Genomic DNA, 27,347 nt, shown 5'->3' with positions numbered 1-27,347 from the left:
GAATATTCATTATTAGGCCGTTAGGGAGATATCTACAGCGCTGTTGCTACTGTGTGTGGGATTGCTGCCGACACTCACTCAGAAACACGTCTACATCCACACACACATATTGAAACACACAGCTAAAGGCATGGGGTCAAGGAATGAGCTGCTGCTATCAGAAACAATCAGATCAATGTTGAGGCTGTTTACTGCATTTATGTGTTGTTAGAGACCAAGCAGCACCGCCTATGATTCATTTCTGTTAAGCTATAACAGCAGCACAGCAGCAGCTTCACCAGCAGACAGATACATCACGCCCAATTAAACAGCATGAGCCCAAAACTGGGGCTTTCCCAGAACAGTGAACCTAACAATTACTTTCATATTGGATGAGTCTGCACCCCACGATCCAAGTCCATTTTCAATGTTCAGTGCCAACAGGGGAGTGGGGAGCTCGCGTATTTTATTATGCATTATCACAATGTCTTCCTAACCTTAAGAGTGGTCAACTAATAAAGCATTGAACATCTTTCCCTTACCTTAAAGGGGCCCTATTTGGATTTCCCATTTTCTGTAGTGTGCATGTAAATAGGCTACAAAGGCTAAAATCCCAAAGTTCACGCCACAGGGAGTTTCTCTCCCCCACACTCCCCTCCTGCCTGAAACGCCACCATTGGAATCCTTTGTTTACTTCTGTAACATAGTGACATCAAAATGTAACACTTGCGCTTTTATAGCGCTCCAACACATTGTACTTGATAGGCTACGGGTAGGGACATCTCTAAGTGGTTGACCAATCACAACAGAGCCGGCCTTTTGCTTACATGATTTTATTTAGATAATTTCAATCAGGTTCCTCTGATAACACAGTAAATGAGTTACATGATAGTAACAGCCACTGACCTCTGTTGGACATCGTGTTGCGGTCAGAGATCTTTCAATTTCAGAAGTGAATAGTATAGCCCCTAAACAAAAAAATCAAGATGACATTTGACCAAAACAGCCCCTCGCAGAAGTCTTTGTGTCAGACTGATGAGACATTGAGAAGTCATCCTCCATTTCTTCAGGCCTCATTTCCAAAGGCACAAACTCTATTTGTATTATTCAAACTATTCATGGGTACTGGCATATATGCACAATGACACACACATTGCTCCCAACGCTGTCTTACAATGGCTGAAAGTCACCCTGCTGCAGTTTGGCTGCAGGACACTGAGTGAGTCCGCCTGCTCAGCACAGCCCTGTTTGCTTTTCTATCAGGCTGCCTGTTTATCTGCCGACTTTCAGTATTTGATCGTGGCTCTATCTCGTCTGTCTGACCTGCATGCTTGTCTGTTTTTTTGTTTGTGTCTCCATCCGCCTTTTCCATCTCAGATCCTGCTGGTAAAGCCTTCCATATGCTTCAAATAAGGAATTAGATAATTGGAAACCATCTGAAAACCCTGCTCCAACAAATGTATGATGTTGTAAAATGTCCACTGGTTCTTGCAACTTTCCAAAATCGTACAAAACCAAAGAACACCACCATGATTGCCTTTGAGGAGAGACTATCTACCAACTGCCTGTAATTGTATCCATTTGTATGATAGATTGTGTCCCAACGCATCATTTGTTGCCCCCTGATTGTGGCCATTCAAAACAGGTTTTCACATTTTTACCTTTAGATGTGTTCAAATCTAATTCATTTGAAGCATATTAAAACATTTAATAATTGATTCTGGATGAGATGTTTAGGAGAACAGTGCTTTCCTCTCCAGGCGTGAGGTCACCTTTCTGAACAAGGCTTTTAGTTTGCATACTTTGCAGTGTTTAATCTTCATCCTCTTTTCTATTCTGCCATCCTCCTCTCCATGATCCCCCTCCTGTCCCTCCAGGCCCAGCCAGGGGCTCCACACCCCTCCATGGAGCTCAGGGTCAGCCATGGGATCGTCCGGTGGGTTCCTGGGCATCACAGCTGTCAGGTTGTACTCTGCCAGCCGAGTCAGCAGATGTTTCACCACCTCTGGATGAACCTCTGCCAGGTCGGACCTCTCGTAGGGGTCAGAGGTGACATTAAACAGCCAAACTGACTTCCCCACCTCATTGCGGCGCTTCTCCAGTTTCTGCCATCGCTCTGGACCACCGGGAAGAGCGTGTGGGGGGATCCAGTCCCCGTCACCCACATTTCCTGTCAAAAGCTTCCAGTCTCCAGCTCTTATGGCTGCCCTTACGGCTGTGTCCCAGATCCCAAATCCATTGAGTACCAACGCCTTGTCATATGGCTCCCCAGGCTTCCTGGAGACTGGGTCAATGTTGAAAAGGATCTCAGTGCGAGGGGAAGGCCAGCCCTTGCTGATGGTCTCCCACACATCGTGACCGTCTAGGCTGTGATTGGACTGCGGGGCCCCGGCTAGCCCCAGTAATGTAGGAAACCAGTCTGAAACATGGATCAGTGCTCTGCTGACTACACCCTTCTTCTTCAGGAGGGGACTGTGGACGAAGCCCACAGCCCTGATGCCCCCCTCCCAGTAGGTTCCTTTCCCACCTTTTAGCGGCCAGTTGCTCCCCCCAGAGAGTGGCTGCCCTCCGTTATCCGACGAGTAGATCAGTACTGAGTTTTGGTAAAGCCCACTCGTCTTCAGTTCCTGAACTACTTTTCCAACGCCTTCGTCCAGGCAGCTCAGCATGGCTGCGTAGTGACGCCGGAGACGATTGCCCTGAGAGTCATAGTAATGCAGAAAGTGATCTGGTACCTGCAGGGGTGTATGGGGGGACTGAAAGGACAGATAGAGGAAGAGCGGTTTGAGGGGGTCGTGGCTCCTCAGGATCTGCTTCACTCTGGTAAAACAGAGGGAACAGTGGAAGGTTTTATACGTTTTTGGTGACACTTTTATGATGCGCATGTTCATAATGCATTATAAACATACTGAGATACAATTAGCTCCTAGCACTGTATAATCATAGTTATAAGGGATCATAAATACAAATTATATAGCAGTTTGTAGGAGCATTATGAACAATTATGAGTGCTTGTAACTTTTATTATACAGTTCTATAGTAGTAGTATAGTATAGGCGAATAACAACACATTATAAGTATAATTATAATGCATCACAGACATGGGATCAAGGAAATGTTAAAGTACATTTGATTTTGTATTTGAATATGTTTCATTAAATGATGACCTTGATGCTCACCTGTCTACGTAGAGCAGGGTGGAGTAGTTGCCAGCCATCTTCCAGGCAGGCTTATCTCCTTCATGCAGGTCAAATCCACAAGCCTCCGCTCCGTCACAGCTCCGGTAGGTGAAGTGGTCTCCGCTGCCAGTCAGTGTTCCCAGGAAGCTCTGAAAGCCCCGACCGGTCGGCAGGCAGCTCGGCCTGCAGAAGCCCAGGTGCCATTTCCCCACCATGTGTGTGGCGTATCCTGCTTCCACCAGGCGCTCTGGGAGGGTGGGGACGTCCGCAGGCAGGCAGAGAGGTTGACGTGATCGGATGATCGAGTGCTGGAGTCCGGTGTGAATTTGGTAGCTGGTAAGACAAGTGGCAAGTGTCTTGATAAGATATATACAACACAATAGTGGGACATTTCATAAATGATTCAAGAAATATTGCATCCTTGACTAATATTGTTACACAGCCTCAAGACAATAGGAGTTACAGACTAATGTTATATATAAATAAAAGTACACTGTTATGATCTTTTTTGTTGTACCTTTCTAACTGCAAAATGCCTCAAGCTCTTTATTAATCTGCACTGAAAATATGTTGGTGTTGTTCATGTTGCCATTTGTCCAGTAATCAGCAGAGATAACAAAAACTCAGGATCAAACAACAGAACAGACTTAAATGTACAAGGTGCTTTGCAAATAGCTATGATTTATTTTACTGTGGGTTTTGTTGAAGCTTGTAACGATCAGTCCGATTATGTAATGATGTGAGACAGCTGTCAGTGATATACCTCTCCAGCAGTATACACACTGTAAAGTAAACAAAACAAAACATCTTGATCTAACTATTTGCAGTAATAAGACTTAAAATAGGGTAATAATATTCCAGTAAAGTGGGAATTATCTCGTTGTTTCTTCTATCTCCATCCATGAATCTGAGTATATTTTGTTGTAGTGATTAGATAGGATAAATAATTGAGTATTTAATCTTGTAACTACTGTTGGTGCTTTTATTTGACGGCCTTTCTTGTTCTGAAAGCTGCCCCATCCATTACTGAATAGACCATTAGAGATGTAAACAAAAGACAAAAAGCCTATAAATCCTGTGCATAATCCCATCATACGAGAGCAGATGCAGTAACTGAATCCTTTTCACATCGTAATATTATTGTAAGAATGAGGTAGTTACTCACCGCCCTGTCATGAGTTGACTGCGAGAGGGGGAGCAGATAGGCTGCACGTAGTAGTTTTCCAGTTTGACCCCCTCTGCTGCCAGCTTATCCAACACAGGAGTGTGGATGTCTGAGCCATGGTAGCCAATGTCTCCGTAACCCTGGTCATCCACCATGATGAAGATGAGGTGCGGGGGCCTGGCTCTTTTCACCCCATCTCTGCCAAAACTGCCATCCGTAGACTTGTGTTCACCCAGGCAACCACTAAGCAAGGTCCCCCCAATCACCAGGAACAGCACAGAGCAGAAGCCTCCCCTCATCTCCAGATATCTACTTAAGCCTGATTTTGTCTGTTTTCTTTTCTGCTTAGTCTGCAGTCCGTGAATCTCATTCCAGATCGCTACTGCAGAAAATGGGCAGATCTGTGTGTCCGAGGAGCTCGTCCGAAGGTCTTATCTGCCCATTAAGTGAGAGTCGTCGTTTTTTTTCTGGGGCTTATTCCATGGTTTTGTGAGATGGGGTTGAGCCAGCTTCTGTGGTGGGTGGAGAAAAAAATGCTGTCTCTAAGATGGGCAAGAAGGTGGTAGAGGTAATGCATGTGTGAGTATGTGAGAGAGAGAGAGAGTCTTTCCTTTTTGCAGTACCCTGCTACATTCCTCTGTATTTCCAGGCGCCTCACACCATGGCTGGGAAGACCTGGGCAACACACACACACCAGACAGGTACTGTATATGTACTGTATATACACTATACTGTCTACACTACAGTATAGCCGGACATTATAAAACACAAACTCAATCTGTATTCACTGCCAACATTACAGGAGGGAGTTTAACATTTCATGATGGCAAAGTAAAACAGCTTTAGTGCATAAATGAATGCACCGATAACAGACGGGCCTTAAAATAATAGTTTGGCATTTAATTCAGTTCATTTATTGATCTCTTGCCTGTCCGAAGGTTAACAATTTTTCTTAAAAACACTTTAAAAGTGAACAAGTTACTCTTCCAGTCCATACTGTTTTTTTTTCTGATTGCCACTCCTATTAAAATGATATAATAGGAACCACAGCGTGTACTTCCACTGTGATTTCCCGTACTGCATATTCCAAACTATACTGGAAATCCCTGATGAAAAATAACCCCCGTCATCTGTCTTTTGTTGCCTGATACTGCTCAATTAATAGAGTCACCCGATGACAATTACTGCGTGTGCCGGGCAATACAACTGATCCGACTAGGGAGGAACATCCGGTGTTCTGTGATGAGAATGTATCGACCAAAGCCCTTTTAGCCTTCACCTCACTGCCATCTCCTTCCCATTATAATGAGAGGAAATCAATGCCTCTGATACATACACATCCATTTCCTACTTTGTTGTTGCTTTACCCTGTGGGAAATTTAACAGGCTTTTTGCACACAGTGATAATGGAGGCGTATGCTGGAGAGATTGAGATCTATATGGCAAGGGAGGGGAAAATAACAATGAGATAAGGAGGGGGGGATACATTTTATAAAAAATAAAAGGCAGTAAAAGGAATAAAAAAGAGAAATTAAGCAGTAAGTAAAAATGACAAGAGGGATGCTGTAAAGGGGGAAAGAAAGAAGGATTACAGTGAGACGGGGAAGGCATAATTTGCAAGAAAACAAGGCTCACTCTCTTAGATGAGAGAGTACAGCATAAACAAAGTGGCATACAAGGAGCAGTCACTTTGTCTTGCCCTGTGTGTTCGTCTGGGTCTCTGGGTGTAGCCATCAGTTTGCCTTAGGGACATGCAGGGTGACATGAACTCCTCTTTACTGCTAAGAGAGGGAAAGAGAGAGGGGGGGGGGGGGCTGTAAAAGTGACAAATGTCTTCTTGAGGAGTGCAGAGAACAAGGTATTGTGTTAGTTTATCAACTGTCTGTCAGGGTCAAAAAGTGAAAAGTGATACAAGCGAAAACTCATGTTATATAGATGATGTTTTACTATGATTGTGTACTGTGTTGTCAGCAGATGGCAGAATGATGAAAAGCTTCACTGTAATAAAAAAGAAAAGAAACATTAAAAAAGTTTGAAAGAAAGGCTTTTTGAGGACACTCGGTTATCCACTAATGCACTTTTACAGTGAAGCAAAGTTGTCAGTGTGTAGGGCAAAGGATGCAACCTACTGTAGCCCAGTGCGTAATTTGTACAGGATGTACAATGTGTGTGTGTGTTGGTGTGTTTTAGAAAAGGCAGTGTTGCAGAGTACAAGAGAGTAGCAGTGAATGTGATTTATTCATGACAATGAATTAGTGACTCACTCAATCTGGAGCTACTCTGTTTAGCTGGAGTGTGGGACTGTGTGTGTTTGAGCATGTGTGTGTTTGTGTCAACGTGGATCTGAAAATGACTTGCGTGTTATAACGTTTTTTTTAAAAGAGCCATTTTTTATATTAATTTAAGATTATGTGACTTGACAATTTCCTTTACTGTTTGATAATCTAAAACGATATACTACTGACATACAAATAAGCACACACACAGACAGTGTGATCTGAGTCTAGACCGAACTCTGAGACATCACGCTAACTCTGCAACTCCCATCGGCCCTGAAGGTGACACAGACGGAGGCCGTGGCTTTGCTGAAATACTTGAGGATCATCTTCCAGCCAGCTGAAACTCAATCCACTCTCCATTCTCCTCACCTTACTCAATGATGGATTGACAACATGAAACTGAGGGGGTGGGGGACACACTCAGTGTCCTCACATCAATCAAACCTCCCACACAGAGGATGGTGGTGGCCTTGTGTCAAACTAACTCACAAACTTTTGGTAAACTTTTTCTCCTCCACCTTACAGCTCCTTGGGTTGTTCCATCCGATCAAACATTTCCCCTGAGCAGGGTGAGTGCTAGCTTTGACTCATCAAAAATGAAAGGGATCACACAAGTTCAATGTGTGTGCAGTATGAATGTGGTACAGTCAGTGGAGGGTACCACCATGAGGATTTAAGGCGTATTACATGCAGATTGATAGCTAGAAAGAGGGGGAATACAACAATAAATATGCCATGATTCTATTTACAACTGTTACCTATACGTTTTTTGAAAAAGCTCAGCTTATATTATTATTGACATACTAATATTTCAGTCTCGTTTTCACCTCACCGACCCAGTGGGCAGGGTTGGCAGTGTCTACCAGGCTGGCAAAGATGCCTCGGTAAAGGGCACTGGGTCTGTGCCCACTGCCGCTCAACAAACCTGTCTGTCAGGGTCATCTTGGAAAGGCAAGTTGCCCAACAGACGAGTCATTAAACAGACAAATGAGAGACAGAGAGATAAAGAGAGAGAGAAGAAAGTGTCAGATGCTCTTCATAGTGAACATGGTGCAAAAGGCAGAGAAAGACAAATGTAAGAGAAAACAATGAGAGGAGAGATAGTCTGACACAAACTGATTAACAGGGGGAACATGAGAAGGATCAAGCTGCCGCCTCACTTAACAGTTTGCCCATGTTCACTGGAAAAAACACTCAGCTTCTGCCATTTCCTGTGTTAAAGCCACAGCCGTCATCGCTGAACCCTTACACACTACTTTAACTCATGTTGATGCCACAATAGAAAGCATATGGAGTGGAAAAACATATGGAGCCACAGGGGAATGCCATGCGGCTGCATATGGATTTTGACCTTTTTGCTTTTCTTGAAAGACAGCCAACTTCTGTGAGGGCAGAATGACTTGGCAGACCTCTTCCTGACTTGTTGCGGGCAGAAGCCACAGCTCTCTGCAATGCAGTGTCTTAGTATAGTTTGACAGAGAAACAGTCGCTGACATAAAACAACACGTTGTATTGGTTTAGCTGCAGTAGTATGTTATTGAATATAGTCTGTTAATTGTGAGAGTTCAAATGTCTCTGCTGGCATTGGTATGTAAATGTTTTTTGATTTCAGACTCAGAAAGTTTCTCTAAACTGAATTAGGAGGAAATTAAAGTTGGTTTTTTGGACTGTGGGAATTGATGATTTTAGAAATGTCTGTAAACTCACTTTAATCTAGTTTGACATTTCAGAATTTGCAACCAAATCTTCACTCAAATCTTTGTTTAGCTTAAACACTGTTGCAGACGTGTTTCTTCATGTCTGAAAACATGTTAGGCAGATATGATCTGTGCATGTGGTGACATGCAGGCTAGTTTATGTATTACCTTTAACCACTAGGGGGAGTAGTTGGCACAACTGATCTTCAGCAACATGTTTGTCCAGATATATCTGATACTTCACTATCCCTGTGGATATACCAATGTGATATAAACTGGATATGTAGTATGTGTGTGGTTGGGTTGCTTTAACTCTGGTGTTCTATTAGATATCATATTAAGGAAGACAGGGGGACATTTTCTGCGAATGTCTGACCCAGGACTGATCTTGGTTACTATCCTGAGGTCTAGAGACAGCTGCAGAGCGAGGCTGCCAAAGGGTTCAGCTATCATTGGTAACCTCTTGCAGCATTGATAATGGCAGCGTTGCCTTTCCAGCTAGGGGATGATCTAGCCGCTATCAACAGGTTTAAAGGCCTGTCAATCCACAAATGGAAAATACAACATAATTAAAGGAAGTGAATGCTGACACTAAGTATGCAGGGGAGATTGAGGTGTTTGTTGTTTTTTATAAATACATTTTTAAATGAAAAAACATAAACACCTGGTTATCATCAGCCTGCTACAGTAGCAATAGTAATTTAGAGCATTTTAGCATTTAGTATAATCTCATCACTGCTGCAGGCCTGGATGTAGACTTTTAGTTTTGTGCCTAGCTTAAATGTATTTGTCATACTGTCCACATCTGCCACCACGACTAAGAGTTTGGCTTGTTGTAAGAATGTGGATAAAAGTCAATGGGTTGTGGGATGAATCAGCATCTGCCTATAGCGAGAAACATCATCATTTCTTTGTATTCTTTTTTTTGTATCAAACATTTCTACAGGATAATAATCAATTGTACACATGCAAGCATGTTGTTTCATAGTACTTGTCATTTAGCTAACACTGTGGATTTAGACATATTTCAGTGTAGCTATGCAAGCTGTTCATCCAGAGCTTGCATAAGTATGTATCCTAAAGGCTCCGTGATGACAGCTTAGAATGTAATTAGTTCAAAAAGATCTGGCAGGAAACACAGCAGCCTCAGCAGGTGAACCGGCACCAATGTCAATCCATGAATTGCCTACATCATTCATTTTAGTAGGCCCCCCTTGGTGTAAATCAAAGGATATTTGAATGTTACGATCAAGAGCAATATTTTCTATCATTGCATGTCACAGCCCTGAGATTTGCTTTGACCCTGCTAAAGGTTAATCATGACTTGAATGTTGTAAAGCCTGATATGAAACATTGCCATTTGGACGTTCTGAATGTTAACTTTCCCTTGGGCTGCAGACGAGCAGGCAAAGCGGCGGAGGTGCTGGTGGTGCCCTATTTTTGGATGGGCTATCAGCGACCCAGTGGCATAGGTCTGAGTGACAGGACAAGTGTTGCGTTGGACCCTCCCCTCGCTCGTTTGGGGTAGGCATTCCTCATTGTAAGCAGACCCAGACCCCCCCCTCCCATCATATTTCTCTCTCCCTCTCCTTCTGCTTTGGCCCACTCTGTGTATGGGTGGGCGCACAGAAGTGTGTGTGCACGTGATTGTGTTCAGGTGTGAGCATTGGCCTTAGAGCTGGACTCACAGAGAAGTCAGCGTCCGGACAGTGAGGCAGGAAAAAGAGCACGTCAGAGGTCTTTGAGGGGGCCCTGACCGCTGAATATGGGGCCAACATACTGAGGGCCCCCAAGACAAAATACAAAAACCAAAGAAGAGTGGAAAATAACCAAGAAAAAGAAGAGAAGCTAAAAAAAGACATAGAGAGCAGAACAATGGTTGCAGAGGAAGTGATAATTACATTGTCCGGTGGAGCGCCATGGGGCTTTCGTCTCCAGGGAGGTGTGGAACATCAGAAACCACTGCAGGTGGCCAAGGTAAGGCAGGTCAATCAGCACGTCAGACTGAAGAAGTCGTTTCATGGTTTGCTAAATGGAAAGAAGAAAACCGTGTCAGATTAATCAGTTTCTATGGAGAGAAGTGGAGCATCGGCTGGGATATATTAGGTGGAGATTTAAAAAACTATGAACAAAGTTGGAATGGAATATTGGCTGCCATGCAGGTTGGTTTGGGGCCTGAATGTGAGTCATCATCTTGTTTGAGATCGGTCTTCATGCAGAGGCGCACCAATGATTGATTGATTGGTTGAACTTTAAACGTCCTGTTCAGCTGGGAGCGGAGGGCAACCTTGTGGCATATCTTCGACTGAAAGCTGCTTCTCCTGTTAAATGCATGAAGTTTAAATTTGTCTTGACATTAGAGTCATATAAACCTGAAAATGTGTATTTTCGAAATGGATAATTGAAACTTTTAGCTACTTACTGGCTGTTTTTCAGTTACGATTTGAGCAGTGAAATATGCACGTTATAGCAGAGATTTCAGGAATATTAAGGTCATTATTTGTGGGGAGCTAATTCAATACTACACACCATTCCCCAGTGATCATAAGCAGTACTCAAAAAGCTTGTTTCCACTACGTAACTAAGAAACTCAAATCACTCCAGCCATGCACGGTCATGTTAGAGCTGGCAGGTTACCTGAGATTTATCTGGAAACACTGTTGTAACACTAGACACCTCACAGGTGAGCAATGCATGTCATGAAAGTCTGGACCACTTGAAATCAATATGGTCCAGGCCAGACTCAAGCTACATTGGTGTGTGATGTAAGATTCTAAAACCATAATGTTTTCCAAGATTAAATACAAGAACTTTCATATCAACTTGTTTAAAGACGTTCTCTGAAATAGAATATTATGCAAAGGAAATATTTAACCTTATAACTCTCAGCTCATTTTACTACCATAAGCAAATTATTTTGGTCCCCACATTTGGCACCAACGAAGCAGTCCAGATTTGAATTTTGATCTCCATTTGAGAAAGCAAAGATTAACATGTAAGCGCAAGGGGAAATGTATACTGGATTAAAGTATTAATTAGCAGCAAATAATAGTACTGCTGAGAGAGAAAGCTTAACAGGTTGACAGAAACATAGGAAAAGCCATTGCTCCTGGATCAACCTTATCATTCCCGTTTCAAAAGACATTGGCCAACTCTCACCTCTAAGAAATCTTTATACAAAGAGATCTTATTGCTAGTTATGGTAGTTCATGTTTCAGTACACCTACACAGATGCACCTGTATGACACAAAGCATATATTCACACACACTTTCAATAATTGTTGACTGAGCAGAACTACTTTTACAGGTGGCTATTTTTGGTTAAGAAGCAGCATGTCACGGGGTCAGCCAAGGTGTGTATTTCAGCTCAGAACTCAAAATGTAACATCAAGCACTAGTCAGTATGTTGCTACACGGAAATGACTGTATAACTTCTTTTTGTAGGTTCATTGAAAATAAATCCTGATCGCTAAATATTCATCAAGGACCTCAAGCACCTTGTTCAAAGCCTAAAACTTTTGTTGAGGCATTTAACGTTGTTTTAGGTTGAGAAAACACAGAGTTTGTAATGATCACTCTGGTTGGTGGGAGGTATTGGAGAAGCCTGTTTAACAGAATCATTTGCAATGCATACCTTCATCTATCATAAACTTTATAAAAATGAATCGTAATTTCCAGTATGTAACTCTATATTATGCATAACTCTGTTAAAGTTAAAGTAACTATATTGGTACAACCATTTTTATTTGCTGAAGGAGACATTTTCATTTACAGACCTCAACATGTCTTTATGGTAAATATAATATGTTACTATACTGGCAAAGAGGCTTATTTTGGTTTGTTTATGAGTAATACAATGTGCTACCAGTCATGCATCTCTAGTGGAAACAGAGACAATAAAAACCATGTTGGTGAAACAATTCCTTCTTACAATATTTTTTAGCATGGTTAGCATTTTAGAAATGTTTCCTCTTTAAACTCCTCTAATCCAACATGTTGTTGACTTGTGCAGAATGTGGTAATATGTACACAGAGCCACAGGACACTATATTAACTTCATGGTGCTGGACAACAGCTGCTTCTGTATGACCATCCAAAACAGAATGCTTCTTCACCCCTGAGAGCAGGAAAGTGTAATCTTGTCAGGTCTTATACTACACCATCCCTGACAGGTGGAGCAGTTTGAGGCTTTACTGAAAGAGCCGGTGTGTCAGACCTGGGTTTGTGCCTGTGGGTCTTCATGCGCGTGTTCGTGTGTTTAGTTTGTGTATTTGTGTATCAGACCATGTGGTGTGTGTGTGTGTGTGTGTGTGTGTGTGTGTGTGTGTGTGTGTGTGTGTGTGTGTGTGTATTATAACTGTTATGACTTGCATCCACAAGGTGACTGACTGAATGATTATCTGACATCCTGTCCCTCAAGCAGACACAAGCCACTTTCAAAGGCTTTGCTAAATGTGGATGTGGGATTTCATTACAGGCAAACCAGAATAGCTGGAAAGAAAACTTGCTTGGTCAACCTGAACATTTCTTTATTTAATTTAACATAGAATGCTAATTTCCACATAGCAGTGCCCTCACAGTGCATTCAACACTGTAGTCAATTTCTTTGAAAATGGTTAAATATCGGTTTTAATTTATTGTTTAATTTATGTTGACAGGGTTTGCACGGACCTGAGGCAATTTAGGGTGGGCATTACGCCATGGTCCTGAAAGACCTGCGGCACAAATAGCAAAGCACCAAATGAAGATGGCTGCTGGCTGGCATTTCCCAGTTAAAGTGTGTACGAGTGCCCTCCTCGAGCTGCACTATGTGGCATATCTTTGCAGCAAGATCAAGCTGTCAGGACAAAAGCTGCTTTCTGTCAGTCACCGTCACAAGCCAAGACAAGACATCAGCATAGCTTTGTCAGGCTTTCTTTCTATCCTTTCAGCTACGAAGGCTAAACAAAAGAAAGAAGTGTTTGTGTTTGTAGCAGTTCTCTTTATATCCTCTTTAAATAACTACTGTACATAACAGCTTTTCAAACCAAAGCTGTATACCTAAAACGTGGCCTTAATTACAAGTCCCGAGACTTGAGATTGGTCTTAATCATGCCTCAAAAGACTTAAAAAAGGATCTACTATATGCCAAAAATAATTTTGATATACCCCTTAAAAAAATTGTTTGTTTAGAGTTTTGTCGTCTATGTTAATGTTTGAAATTGTGCCTTTATTTACTTGTTCAGGTGCGTAAACGCAGCAAGGCATGCAGGGCTGGGCTTCGGGAGGCTGATGAACTGGTGTCTGTCAATGATCAGCCATGTGGAACGCTATCTCATGCCCAGGCCATGGATCTCATCGACAGCTCCTCTGGGATATTACACATCCGGGTCAAAAGGTCAGAGGAACAAAAAAATAAAACTCTTTCTAGTGACTACCCATCATCCCCCCCCCCCCCCCCCATTGTAATAGTTTGAGATTGCATCAAATGTCTTTCCAAACAAATGTTTCTTCTGCTTGTGCTAAGATCATACTTACTGTAGGATTTAGACAATTACATATAAGACATTCAACTATGGCCCCATCAATATTTTAAACCCTGTAATTGTTTGCAGGGTGCCTGCTGGTTTTCAGTCCGTGGTGCTTGTGACCCGTGCCCCATCTCCCCGTATAGACAAAGAGTACCGTGCTGCTTTGCGTGCCATGTCGCCCAACCACCCACACCACGCACCCGTCCGTGAAATCCACCGTAGCCACTCCTCCATAACCAGTGGTTTGACATCTCCACCTGGTAGTGAGGCTTACTACGGTGAGACTGACAGTGATGCAGATGTGGCCGGCTATGAAAGGCAGAGAAGGCAGAAACGGCGCAGCCCCAACAACCCCAACCCAGGAAAACCATCAGGACGAGCTTCCCCAGAGGGCGGGGAGACATCAGAGATGAGTGGCTATGACAGCGCTCCAGATGCACATGCTTATCCTCATTTGTTGGATGGACGTGGGGGAGATGGAGAGCGAGGAGGAGGGTTACCGGGGGTGGCACGGAGGGAGGTGATTTACCAGCCCCCTGTTCCAGGACTGTGGTCCTCCCAGACATCCACTGAGACCTCCTCCATCATCTCCTCAGCAGATGACCAGGGGCCACGGGATGGAGTACAAGAGGAGGACAGTGGCTTTCTAGAGGCAGCCAATGTGCCACTGGTATGCCCTGTGAGGGCAAAAGAGGCTCTTCTGCTGGGATCCCGCAGCCAGCTTGTACCCATGGTGGGTCCTGTGAATAACCCCATTGATGAGGAGCTGACAACCACGTACATGGAAAAGGCCAAACAAGCTAGTAAGTATGGCTGAGGAAAAATCATGACCGAGTGTGCATCACATACAGTTTCCTCAATTAAGTACACATTCCAGATAAGTAACATTGTTTGGTTCAAGAATGAAAAGTAAGTAAGAAGTACATTTAAGTACATTTATAGTTCACAAAACACTCCCTATTAAACGTTTTTTATATATTTATAATATTCATCGTAGAGCTAGATAGCGCCTTGTTTTAAAGCAGATTCACTACCCTTTAAAGCCCATTGATTCCCAATTTTTTTTATTGATTAACATTTATTATATTGCCATTAGGAATAGCATTTTCTCTGATTGTCCTAATCAGTGAAACTACGGTGTCATACTGTCATTTGATCAGTCAACCACATTCTAACCAAACATTCATAAATGTTTTCATACTAGCGGGTGTCAACCTAAGCTTAGTCTGGCAAAAGAGCATGGATGGTATGGTTTACTATTTTTACCTTCAGTTATGTGTGGAAAACCCCAGCGATCATTCTCGGAGTACTGAAGAGCATTTACAGCTGCTTTTAGGTATCAAGTGGCAAAGCAGGGATACTCTCATTTTCTCTTCTCTTTTTCTGTTTTCTATTGCTGCTGTCCTTTATTTTACTATACAACTCGTTACATTTTCTTCTTACATCGGGTCATGCAGTCTATCATCCATAACGAGCACCAATAAAAAGGACAGAGCAGGGCTATTTGAAGGCAGTGGGCTGTTTTAAGAACTTAAATATATGTACTCCTGTAAATCTCTCTTGCCATGAGAGAAGGTTTAACATTCTAATGTCCTACTTAGGAACCCTGTCCTAGACAAATTAAGAACTCCCTTCATGTGGCAGTATATACTAGGGTTAGGATATCTATGATAATCTTCTTAATACCATAACAAGTTAAAAGATATGTTGTGACTACACTTTGAAGTTCTCCTTCCAGTCACCTACAACATGCAACTTTCCACTAGCTTGCCGATAGTCCTCGCTAGGTTGGATGTCAGAGTACATAAGACTAATAATGTGCAAATGTATCCTTCACCCCAGCTAATGTGAGAAGCTGAAGGCATGCAGGGAATTTTCACGGAGCTTCTGTTGCACGTTAGGGGATGAATGCCTGTTGAAGGCATGGTGGTCAAGACAGGTTTACATGCTCATTTCAGATTCAGTTCTTGGTTTAAATGTTTAATCTAATTTCTCTGACCTTACTAGTACTAATGACATGTTTTTGTGTAACAGCTCCTAAAAGCTATGGCTTTTATATCTTGCAGAACTGAACCGAGGGGATAATCTGCAAGACAAGCATGTCAAAGAAGCCAAAAGCAAGTGTCGAACAATTGCGTCCCTATTGACTGATGCTCCCAACCCTCACTCCAAAGGGGTGCTGATGTTCAAAAAGAGGCGTCAGCGCTCCAAGAAGTACACACTCACCAGTTTTGGTAGTGTGGACGAGGACAGGTGTGAGGACTCGCAAGAGGAGGATGGGGTATTCCCTGGCAGCGAATCAGAGTTTGATGAGGATGGCTTCTCTGCAGTTCCTGACCCAACTTGGGATAGTGATTACTTGGATATGCTGGAGAAGAGGGCAACTGCAGGCACTGAAGGTCGTGTGGATAGGGCAGAGGATGCTTCAAGTCCAGGGTTGAGTGACACTACAGGCAAGGGCGCCCAGTTGTTTGAGCAGCAGAGAAAGAGGGCTGCTGAGCATGCCAAGAAGGTAGAGGCGGCACAACCTCAGGCTCCTCCACAGTCTCAAGTCCAAGGGCAGGTTCAGGCATATCAGTTGCATTCAGAGTTTCAACCACAGATGCAGCCAGACCTCCAGCCTCAGCAGATGATACCACCTGGCCTAAGAGCCATTCAGCAAAATCAGGCTCAGGCTCCAGGTCAAGTTGCAACCTATGGCATGTCTAATGGGGACCCATCCTACTCGGCTAGCATGATGATGTCCCCTCCACCTGTGGCCCTCAAACCAGCCACCGCCTCAGTGACTGTTCTGAACAAACCTGCACCACCAGCAGAAACACCATTACCAGAACAACCTTCAAGTAATGTTCTCAATAGAACGGCTCGTCCTTTTACTCCTGGCTTTATCAGCATTCGAGCGGCAACTGCCCCTGTAGCGTTCCGACCTTCTGTCACAAAGACGAGCCAGCGTCCTGCCTCAGCCGCTATCATGCCATCACAATTCTCCACTGCCTCTGAGCTAGCCATGAATGCCACATCATATTTCCCCCCTGGCCCACCACCAGTGTTTTTTCAGCCATCCTTTGTACCTCAAGGTCCCTTTCCCTTAACACCAGAGGTTCCTGTTAACTATTACCATCCAGCTGTTTCCACCTCTGAAGAGAAAATGCACTCATCACCAGCAATAACTGCAGCTTACCAGGCTCCATTTGTAGCTGGGGTCCCAGTGTATTTGCCCTCAATGCCCACAGCTCAACACGCACCAATGGCTTCAGCCCCAGCTCCTCCTGCATATCAATACCCTGGTTCACCTGACCCAGTTGCCCTAGCGCCTCCACTTCAAGTTCCAGTTGCTCAGCCAAGTCCACTTCAATATCCCATGGCCCCAGTGTCGGTTGTCTATCAGCCAGAAGCTGTAGCTCCAACCCCAGTTCCTGGTCCATTAGGTCGCACAGGAATATTAAACGACTCTCGACGCCGTGGTGGCAAACCCAAACCTATGTTCAATGTGCCAGAGGTCAAGAAACACTCCCCCAATCCTGAGTTGTTGTGTATGGTGCAGAACCTGGATGACAGGTCCACCCGACACAAATATGGCCAACCACCGCCTGACGATACCTTTGACGATGCAGGAGAGGAGGAGAGGAGTGGTGAGGCTGGCATGGGAAAAGCACCTCCTCCAGTTGCACCCAAGCCTAGGGTCATCCATGAAGCCCCACAGTTTCTTCAAGCAGGGGGTAAGGGGGCCGAGCTGTTTGCTCGCAGACAGAGCCGGATGGGTATGTATGTAGTTGATACCCCACCCGAGACCCCTTACCAGCAGGTAGTGGCCTCGCACAATGCAGCCCAATCTCTTGACTTCTCCAACAATACTTCACTTGCCTCTCAGTGGAAATACTCCCCAAATGTCCGTGCTCCTCCACCCATTGGTTACAACCCACTCCTGGTCCCCTCTATCCCTACAGGGCCTCAAAGGAATACAAGCAAGCCAGAAAGCATGGGTAGAAGTGCCCCCCAAAGAGAGGGCATCAAAGCTCTGGATGTCATGAGAAGGCAGCCCTACCAGCTCAATTCTGCCATGTTCAACTATGGGGGCAGTGTTGCTAATATTTCAGCCATGCCTTCTTACCAGGCCCAGAGGCAGCAGCTGCAGTACGGTAACTACACAACAGCAACAATGGTGGGCAGCTCATTAACTCCCCCTAAGCAGATCCCCATCAAAACAGCTCGTGTTTTTGAGGTCAAACGATTCTCCACACCAACACCAATGTCTGCTCCCTCTCTATCTCCCAAGGTCATTGCACCCCGCTCGGCTACTAGCCTCGGAGAACGTTTTTCTTATTCCGGTATGATCTCCCCACCTCCTGCTCCTTTTACTGGAAACCCAGCACCATTCAGTGCCCCAATGCCAGCTTCAACACCCTCCCAACCAGTTGGACTGCCTGGCCTCCCAACGTTCTCTGCCGCCCCTATTCAACACCCTTTTCCCCCTGCAGTCCCTACACCTTACATGCCAGTATCATACACCAGTGGGCTCCAGTCAGCCAAGCAGTTCCAGAGCGCTCCTGAACTCAGTTTTCTTGCCTCTTTGCCGTCACTCAAGCCCGCCCCAGTTCAGGCACCCAAACCACGTTTTGTTGCCACCAAGGGAGGCATTAAGCCCCATGTCTGGAGGCCAGGGGCAATGTGAAAACCAGGAAATCAGTCACTATGACACTTGGACATCCTTCTGTGCTACACACATTTTTTCATAGTTAAAGTTAAAAATACCAAACATCCATTAGTTCTAGTAACTCAAATGTGACAATATTCTGTTTTTCTCTTCTAAAGTCATTGTTAATTGAATATTTTGGGGTTATGGGTTGTGCTAAGGCTTTGACAACTTACTATGGGCAATTCATTGATCAATAGTGGCAAATAAATAAACATAAGCTTACTTAAGTCTCAAATTCAGCTGTAAAAGTAATTAAGTAACATTCAAGTCCAGAAATCAAGAAGCCGGTGAAGTTAGAACTTGAATAATGATAAGAGGTCATACACGTCTTTTTCCTTTTCAAAATGCTGCTTAAAAAGTTTATTTTTGCTGCTAACACATTTAATCACACATATATCCGAGTGACAATAATACAATAGAGTATATTGGCACATAATGTATGCTGTATAGTCAACCATATGCCTGTCCTGGGGGAGGTTTGTGTAAGGTTTCTGGAGATCTCTTTCTACTCATTTAGCAGATCTAAACAGAGCCTGTACTGAAATATTCTTTGAAACTTGAAATGTCTGAAAGATGTTGAAAATGAATTATTGCGATTCTGACAATAGGATTAAAATCACTGAGAAAAATGTTGTAGTATGTCGACAGATGGGGGATCATAAAGCAAAGGTTGCAGGCTTATTTATTTTATCTAACTTTGAACATTTAATTCTGTTTTTCAGTACATGTCCTACTAAATGATGTGCCCAAAAATGTATTTTTACCCCTGGTTTTTTGCAGCATTGTCAAGAAAAAAACAATAATGCCTACTTGTCCAGGGGTTTAAATAATGCATGACCAGCTGAAAATTGTAAAACAAAATGTAAACTCCTTGATTTTCACATTGAAACAATATGTGAACGTCTGCTCTTGCAAGCAAGGTTGTGTCAAACACCTCTGCTCACTATAGCCAGAGAGAAATGCCATCTTTTCAGTATGGGTCACATTCAACAAGTGCCCTGGCTGTCAATGAATGTACACTTGTCACTGGATATCATAGCTTCCATTAGGCACACCAGAGCCTCATTAGTTACCGTGTGATCTTTGCAGATATATGTAAATTCTTAACTTTATTAAACAAATAACACAGATGAAGGAATGTGTATTTGGTTTTGTTTAATTATGATTTAATCTGATGTGGTGCAAGGGGAAGTTAACTGAATGAGAGGCACCAGAATTGATAAAAGGGTTCAAGAAAGGAGAGTGGCTGTGGAGAAGGGTTTAGGCAGTATATACTGTAGGTAGGGCAGATAACGGATGTGGTCATAAGCCCATTTGTTATTGGGATTCATGGTTGATTTGTACATAGTTAGGAAATCCCACAGCCTTAAGAAGTTAACAGCAGAAGGACAGGAACGTTTGGTACATGATGTTTTTGATTTAAAGAAACTGAGGCACAAACTCGTGTCTTTTTATTAACAATGGTTTCTGTAATGGCTATATACCTTGAAAGACTAGGTATGCTAATTTAAACAAGTAAGGAACAAAGGAATGTATTTGTTGTTTTCAGTTGTGGAATTCTTTGGAAGATACTTTTATTTATTTTTTATCACTTTTAAAATATATTTTCTGTTTAGCTTCCTTTTTGTTCTCATATTACTGTAGTATGGCCACGGAAAATGTGGGCATAGTTATTTTGAGGTGTAAAATATGATAAATGTATGCTTCTAAATGTGGTTGATTAAATATAACTCGATTAAATGTTATTGATGCTTAGAAGATTATACTGACTAGGAGACGAGACATTTTTAGAGGAATATAATTAGATTTGAAAGCCCTCTGGTTGTTTGACATTTCTTATTTTACACTGCCCCCTGCTGCAATTGTGTGATACTGCCCTTTTATTTGTATGTAGTACATGCATGCAGTAAATGATAATATTAATGAAACTGTTACATGTAAATCAGTTTTAATAAAAGAATGAATGATGTATGTTGAACTATACATTTAAAGGGTCAAAACACAATAACCACCTGAGAGACATTCTGCACATGACTAAATAAACGTAACACAGTGTTCAGGTGATAGATTTATAAATTGGGATTAGCGTTTCATAAAGCAACAAGGCTTTCTGCCTTCTGTCAAGCCAGGTAAGCCTAATACTTCGGTTTGTTTTTAGTTCTTTATTCAAAATAAGAGATGAACTAAACACAAAGAGAAAGCAAAAGGAGCAATAGTCCTATTGGATGCTCCAAGGTAGATTTCAATATCATGTTGGATCCGGCACATTTTGATGCGGAAAATAATTACAATATTCGCAATATTGATTTTAAGAAAATAGAAGATTATGACATCAGGCTGGGCCAAATTGTTGGGGTAAAAGGTCAAGTAATGTGCGTGAATTGATAGAGAGAGAGAGATAGAGGAGTTACCTAGACAACATACGTAAAGAAATCAGATTGCTTATACTCAAATTCATCTTAAATTGACGGTACTCCCCTCACTTTTTGATTCAGTCTCATTTCTTTTTAATGGAGAACTGACCCGGATAGTTACAGATGCATCTTTGTGAATAGTAACCTGGAATAGGTTTTCTGTAGACAATTCAGGCTTAAAAAGTGAAACTGGATCCATAATTTTTTTTAAATCACACGACATCTACGTGTTGTTAGTCTATATTTGACTTAATAATCCACTTCAGTTTATTACCTCAGCAAATAGAGCCTCCAATTGCTTGTATTTGTTCAAGAATAAAAACAATTTGAAACCTTTTACTTCATTCTGTGTTGAGCGGAATAGATTCTTCACGCACCTTTGTATGCTATATGAAAGTCCATAAGTCCCTGGGTGGAGTCTTAGGTGAAGAGCCTGCAGGGAAACCAGAGAAAATGCCATTTTAGGACCGAATTCAGGAGCGTCAGTCATGGAGTGGTCTTTTTCAGAAGTCACGTTTCCATGATTTAACATCTGCCACTGAGTGGTGCTGTGGAGTCATGTCTGAGCATGCAGTCAGAAAAGCATCTTGTTGCCAACCTGCGCACTCACAGGGCTCTGTGGACAGGGACTATTTATAGAAGAAAATATATATTGCCAGGTCCTTGCTTTAATTGTAATTTCTACTTAACTTAACTGATTCAGAAAATATTAAAATGTTTTGAAAAGATCAAAAAATTCTGAAATATAAAGTATAAAAACTTGCTACAACATGACAACATTTTAGAAGTAAACAATAATGTATGATACTTCATTGAAATATGGGTTATGCATTATTTTTCGAATTATAATTTGTTTTTCTAATATCATAGGAATATACAGAATTTAGCAAATGAAATAGTGGTGTAGAATACATTGCTAGCTTTGAGGTAACAGAAGTTATTGTCCCTCTTCTAGGAATGTCCTAGGCGAATGGGCAAAGGGTACAGCTGAGGAAATGTGGACACATGATTTCCACTCAAGTTTTGAAATTCTTTCTGCATTCAGATTGCAGATTTTGAAATGCTTCTATTATGAACACATAACAAAGAATATTGCAGGACAAGACATGTGTTGCCTACATTGGTTATTGGCCTTATGATGCTCAGTGCCTTGCATTCACTTGCACAATCTGATCAAGCCATGCCAACATTGTTAGAGTTTCTGAAATGTATTTGTCACATGCCCATCATGTCCAGTAAGTTAACGCTTCAAAGAAACAGAAAATGTGACAATCTACTGTCAGGTTGGAGAAATGCAGGGAGTAAAGGAGCCAACCCTCATTTTGTCAGGGTCTTAATATACACACATTAAAGTTGCACTGTGTACTTGTGTGTACCACTAAACAGCCCCCAGAGTCCTTTGAGGTGATCTTATAGCCGAGTTCTGTTCCCCTCGTTATTTGCTACTAAATATAGGCTTCTGAACCATCTGTGAGAATGATTTTGTTCCCCCCATCAGCACTTTCAGCTGGCCAACAGAGACTTCTCCCCCCTGCCTCTGCCCCCCCAAGCCCTATCCTAACCTCCTCCTCCTCCTCCCGTCTTGACACCAACACTGCTGCTACCCACACCCCCATCCCTCTCAAAGATCTGTCATCTGAGTGAAGGGTGGGTTTTGCACTTCCCTGGAACTGGGTCTAGCCATACGTAGGTTCAGAGGCACTAAGGGATTTGTAAACGTGTGATCCAGATCACCAGCATCGGGCCCTGAGTCTCCTCTTCTCTGTTTGGTATTTATAGGTCTGTCTCTCCTCCCAGGATTGCAACAATAACCCGGTGAGTGGATTTGCATCCCATCGGTGTTCTTTGTTCTACTAATACAACTTGGATTTGGATTCTGGCTACTACAAAAAATGGAGAGAGGCAATTAAGATGTTCACAATCATAAATTGTGTGGTTTGAGCAGCTGAGCTCAGAGAATCTAATCTAAGAGGTGCTCAACAACTCAGTAACCAGATTATAGCTCGCTTTTGATTGAAATATTTTCTATTTCACCAATGATTAAGAGAAAAGGACTTAAGGAGTTACTTTGCTGCTTTTACATTTTCATCGTACGTCTTAAAATTACCAGAGGAATGGGTGAATGTGCTGACCATCCCTCTTGGTGGGCGTTGCTAAGATTTTATATGGTGTTACCAATCTCTGACAGGGGGGGAGGTAAATCTGAGCGCAAGGCTAAGTTAGTAATTATTTAAGGCAACTATAACAGTGTCCAGAACCCTTCACATTAACAGTTACAGTAACCCGAGCTATCACTTGTGTTTTGAGAGAGGTCCAAACATTCACTCAGAATTGTTTTCGGGAGGTTTGAGTTGTGTCCTTAGGGTTGTGTCAAGCCTATTTGATAGCCAAATGACGGCATTACATGTCGCTTAAATGTCTTGGCTTGAAACAGCAGTTAAAAATAGCTGCAGTGGGTTGAGTTACAGTCAGTAGATGTGATGTTTTGCTACTCGACTGGGTCTTAAAGAAACTGTTAAGAGCTGAAGGTGCCTATCCGATAAGAAGACAAGAAACTGTAAAAAAATAAACTATAATGTATAACACCAGATGCATATCCTTAGAAAAGGAAGGATCCAGAGGTTGTAAGAAATATGGTTGTTAAAGTTATAGGGATTTAATGGTGAGCGATATCACGTCATATGAGAGAGCAAAGTAATGCCCTCAGTTTCCCCTTCTACATGTTCCCATGCAGGCCGCAGTTTTGGGAATATGATCAGATGCTATTTTATGATCATGAGGCCTTCACCTCTACTGCAGTAGAATGGCACTGGCACTTGCACATTTTGATTTGGTTAATGTTGTCTTGTCTGTGTACAGGTCTTGTCCCCAAACAGTTCTGAAACAAACATTCAGCTATATGTTTCCTTTGGAGCAGACATTTCTTTCACTTGGGAATGTGGGGAATCTGAGGGCACTGACATCTCCCTTGAACTTAAAAAAGGAGCAGGGCCCCTCTGAACTGTGTGCGTGTCTGATACATTACGATCCCGTAGATTCACTTTCAGGGGTTGTTGATGCTGTAGGTAGGTGGTGAGACTAAAGAGGGATCTAGATACGTTTCTACTATGGTCAAGGAAAATGTAAAGCAGTATGTTCTTCTTTTTTTTTGTGCGTGGAATGCATCTTGAAACTAAATATAAAAACACTCCCGTTATTTAATTTTAACCTTTGAGTGAACCTGCACCTACACAGATGTAGTCCCATTGCCGTCAATCCTTCGAATAGGATAGATGACATTGAGCACAAGTTCCTCAAGTTGCTACATTGAATCCCACATATTGAAATAGAAACAATGTTATTCATATTAAATTGATTGCTAAATAACTAAATGTTTTCTTGAGAAGCTACTTTTATTTTGTTTCTTGGGAAAGAGGTTCACTTTGATAACGCTCTATCGCTGAGGAATGAAACATTACATTTGATCATTTGTAACCATAATATTGTTACTGCTAACTCCCTGTCTTTCCTGATCCTCCAGTCATGCCTCTGGGAAAACCTGCCCCGCAGAACAAGCGGAAAAATCTCGCCAAGATCATAACCGACCTAACACATATCACTCAGGATGGTAAGGCTGGCATAAAGTTACATTTTCCATATGCTAACTGCAGCTTTTTCATGTTAACATAAAATGATGTCTTAAAATACTTGGTTAGGGTTAGGGTTAGGGTTTGTTTGTGTTTTGCATATCACTACAGAGACACCCAGACTATTTGGTAACATTTAGTTCCACATTAAGACATTTGTAAATGTAACACTTATTCAAATGTTCCTTACCTAGAATATGAGTCAGATCCAGAAGCCGAGCTGGACCTGGGAACAAAGATCAGGTCTCCCAAAGACATCATGCTGGAGGAGCTTTCCCTGCAGAACAACAAAGGTTCCAAGATGTTCAGGATGAGGCAGAAGAGAGTGGATAGGTTCATCTACGAGAACAACCCTGACATCTTCAGCAGTGAGGCTATGGTGAGATCAAAACTTAAGGGGATGACAAAATCCAATTCATTTAAAAAGATTTATAAATATACGAAACAATTTGAATAGCACACACAACATTCAACAGAGAAACGTATTGCAATGTTTGAAGAAACATACATTCTTGTCACTTTACAACATTAATCTGTCCTAATTAAATACTTGGTTTAATTCATATTATACAGTGAATAAAGAAAGAAACATAATAGTAGGACAACAAAAATGTACTTGATTTTTTTTGTTTTAAAGTTGATCTTAAAACCCTTAGATAATTATTGATCAATCAAACCAGCTCGATAAATATTCAAATTGACTGGCAGAAGATAAAGCCTACAATGGTCACTGAGAGTTCTGAGTAAAGCCTTTCCAGGTTTAACTTTTATAAGATAAAACCTAGTAATTGATGTCACGTCATTAATATATCCATGATTTTTCTTTCAGGACGACCTCCAGAAGTTTGTTCCCTCTCTGGGAGGTCAGATGAGAGGTGACATCATAAATGTTGGTGGACATTTTGTAAGCAAACAGGTTGGACTGAATTTTGTAGGGATGCACGGCAAAGGAGGAGCTCCAGTGCCTCCTCCCAAGCCTGGAAGCAAAGGTGCAGGAGCAGGTGCAGGAGCAGGAGACGGAGCAGGGGCAGGTGGACAGGGTGGGGGCGACCATGGGAAAGAAGGTGGAGAAGGAGACAGTGGGTGGTCTCCACTTAAAGGTAGGTACCATGTATTTTTTTTTTTATTGTAGAAGGATTCTGTTTCATAGTCAAACATTTCCAAACTATTGGAGAGACTCTTGAACTTTTTTGTTCAACATCACAAATATTAATGAAACCAGCCCAAAGTCTATGAACATATTTGTAAAACTTTATTTAATGTTACCAACTAAGCTGAGAGTGTCTTATGCTCTAGTCGTGGATATTTTCTTCACAGGAGGTGGAAGCGATGATGCATCTAAGACGATGCTTATTTTGAAGTCGTACGTGTCGCCATGGGAGAAGGCCATGAAGGGGGATGAAATTCTGGTAGCAACTATGAAAGGTGGAATGGCTGGTCCTTGTGATCCAAAGGATTTGCGCAAGTACAAAAGCTTCAACAGGTACGTCCCACACGGCCTGACTTTTTAGGTGTTCTTCGAAAAGAAGGGGCTTCAATAATCCTCTCACCTTGCTTTGCTAGGTCTGCCATCCCGTTTGGCGGTTTCGAGAAGGCCAATCAGTTATTGAAATTCCAGATGCCAGAACCTAAGGCCAAAGAGGAGCCTGAACCCGCGATGGTGTACCAGCATGAAATCGGCTGCCGGCCTTCCTTCAACCGCACTCCTATTGGCTGGGTGGGCAACGGTGAGCCGGGCAGCATTCATATGGAGACAGATGCTGTGCCCTTCGATGGAGAGACCGACGAGCTGTGAAGAAACATCCATACTGTGATAACACTGACTTTGCATGAATGCTTGCAAACACGTTAGCTTGTACACAACAGAAGAGCTTACGGTTAACTGTTATATTCATGAATTTGATCCCTCAGTGTGGATAAATGAAAGTGTATATGAAATGTGGTCATGTTCCTTTTTTGCTCTGTACGTGGTCTTAAGGCATATAAGGCAAATAAAAAAGCTTGTGTGAGGATGAAACATAAAGTTTATTTAAGTCTATAAGTTTAGTAAAAACAATTGATTTGTCAGAAAAGCTTTGTTTTTGGGGAGAAGTTGCAGATTTTGAAAGAATTAATGAAGTATGAAGGATATATTTAGGCTATTTTACTGTTGAGCACAGTCATGATGTCAAGTTGTTGCCACATTTGTTATTTACCATGCAGGGTCTTTTTGTTGTTAGGGATTTCTGTTTATTTGTGGAACTGTGATAACCCTACAATGATGTCACAATGCATGCTGATCATTCACCCTACCTTACCAACACTTTCTCCACAATAAACACTTTAAAACTGAAACAATTCTCTTGTCGAGTGAATAAAATATCAAAGGAAATGGTTTTATGTAAAAATCCTTACCAATTTTATTAACTATTTTTTAAATATAGTCGTAGGATCCTTATACATTTTTCATTTTTTATGACTTAATAGTCGTCATTGAGTTAAAATCTAAGTATTTCTTAAGGCAGTGGTGGAAAAAGTATTCAGATTCCTTACTTGAGTAAAAGTACTTTACAACTACTCAATTTCAAGTAAAAGTACTTCATCGAGAATGGTACTTAAGTAAAAGTATTTAAGTATGATTAGGAAAATGTAATTGAAGTATTAGAAGTAAAAGTAGTCATTGTAGCGAAAACAAAACCAATATTTTAAAATAAATCTTCACATTCAAGAAGCTAGAACTGTATAAATAATGTTAGCAGAATTTCTGCCAATACATTTTCTGTTAACCCACTCATGGTTTTAGTTATTTAAATATAATTTGAT

At 42.1% G+C, this 27,347-nt stretch overlaps 3 protein-coding genes across 3 annotated transcripts; 2 read left to right on the top strand and 1 right to left on the bottom strand.

Moving 5' to 3' along the window:
- Positions 1 to 807: 807 nt before the first annotated feature.
- Positions 808 to 21,352, bottom strand: si:dkey-174i8.1 (arylsulfatase I). The gene is made up of 5 exons (XM_034152633.1): positions 21,297 to 21,352; positions 10,201 to 10,327; positions 4,324 to 4,998; positions 3,159 to 3,491; positions 808 to 2,799 (listed from the first exon to the last, which is right to left on the bottom strand). Exons 3-5 carry the CDS (start codon positions 4,620 to 4,622, stop codon positions 1,713 to 1,715), a joined length of 1,719 nt encoding a protein of 572 aa, XP_034008524.1. The 5' UTR covers positions 4,623 to 4,998; positions 10,201 to 10,327; positions 21,297 to 21,352; the 3' UTR covers positions 808 to 1,712.
- Positions 9,932 to 19,639, top strand: synpo2la (synaptopodin 2-like a). The gene is made up of 4 exons (XM_034152632.1): positions 9,932 to 10,276; positions 13,525 to 13,676; positions 13,894 to 14,612; positions 15,876 to 19,639. Exons 1-4 carry the CDS (start codon positions 10,175 to 10,177, stop codon positions 18,479 to 18,481), a joined length of 3,579 nt encoding a protein of 1,192 aa, XP_034008523.1. The 5' UTR covers positions 9,932 to 10,174; the 3' UTR covers positions 18,482 to 19,639.
- Positions 21,353 to 22,516: 1,164 nt separating the features above from the next.
- myoz1a (myozenin 1a) lies at positions 22,517 to 26,916 on the top strand. The gene is made up of 6 exons (XM_034151799.1): positions 22,517 to 22,734; positions 24,440 to 24,526; positions 24,740 to 24,924; positions 25,375 to 25,645; positions 25,863 to 26,028; positions 26,109 to 26,916. The coding sequence occupies exons 2-6, from the start codon at positions 24,442 to 24,444 to the stop codon at positions 26,338 to 26,340; spliced, it is 939 nt and encodes a 312-aa protein (XP_034007690.1). The 5' UTR covers positions 22,517 to 22,734; positions 24,440 to 24,441; the 3' UTR covers positions 26,341 to 26,916.
- The last annotated feature ends 431 nt before the right edge of the window (positions 26,917 to 27,347 follow it).

The sequence above is a fragment of the Trematomus bernacchii genome, unplaced genomic scaffold, assembly GCF_902827165.1.
Source record: "Trematomus bernacchii unplaced genomic scaffold, fTreBer1.1, whole genome shotgun sequence".
In the NCBI taxonomy this organism is placed as follows: Eukaryota; Metazoa; Chordata; class Actinopteri; order Perciformes; family Nototheniidae; genus Trematomus; species Trematomus bernacchii.
The sequence above is the reverse complement of the archived record's forward strand: the minus strand, read 5'-3'. Positions and strand labels throughout refer to the sequence as shown.

Bases quoted from the DNA above. Each gene is read 5' to 3' on its own strand.
- si:dkey-174i8.1 (XM_034152633.1), bottom strand. From the start codon at position 4,622: ATGAGGGGAGGCTTCTGCTCTGTGCTGTTCCTGGTGATTGGGGGGACC. The intron at 3,492-4,323 runs GTGAGTAACTAC...TTGTCTTACCAG, and splicing joins AGTCAACTCATGACAGGGCG to CTACCAAATTCACACCGGAC. The intron at 2,800-3,158 runs GTGAGCATCAAG...CTGTTTTACCAG, and splicing joins ACCCTGCTCTACGTAGACAG to AGTGAAGCAGATCCTGAGGA.
- synpo2la (XM_034152632.1), top strand. From the start codon at position 10,175: ATGGTTGCAGAGGAAGTGATAATTACATTGTCCGGTGGAGCGCCATGG. The intron at 10,277-13,524 runs GTAAGGCAGGTC...TTACTTGTTCAG, and splicing joins AACCACTGCAGGTGGCCAAG to GTGCGTAAACGCAGCAAGGC. The intron at 14,613-15,875 runs GTAAGTATGGCT...TATATCTTGCAG, and splicing joins GGAAAAGGCCAAACAAGCTA to AACTGAACCGAGGGGATAAT.
- myoz1a (XM_034151799.1), top strand. From the start codon at position 24,442: ATGCCTCTGGGAAAACCTGCCCCGCAGAACAAGCGGAAAAATCTCGCC. The intron at 24,925-25,374 runs GTGAGATCAAAA...TTTTTCTTTCAG, and splicing joins TCTTCAGCAGTGAGGCTATG to GACGACCTCCAGAAGTTTGT. The intron at 25,646-25,862 runs GTAGGTACCATG...TTTTCTTCACAG, and splicing joins TGGGTGGTCTCCACTTAAAG to GAGGTGGAAGCGATGATGCA.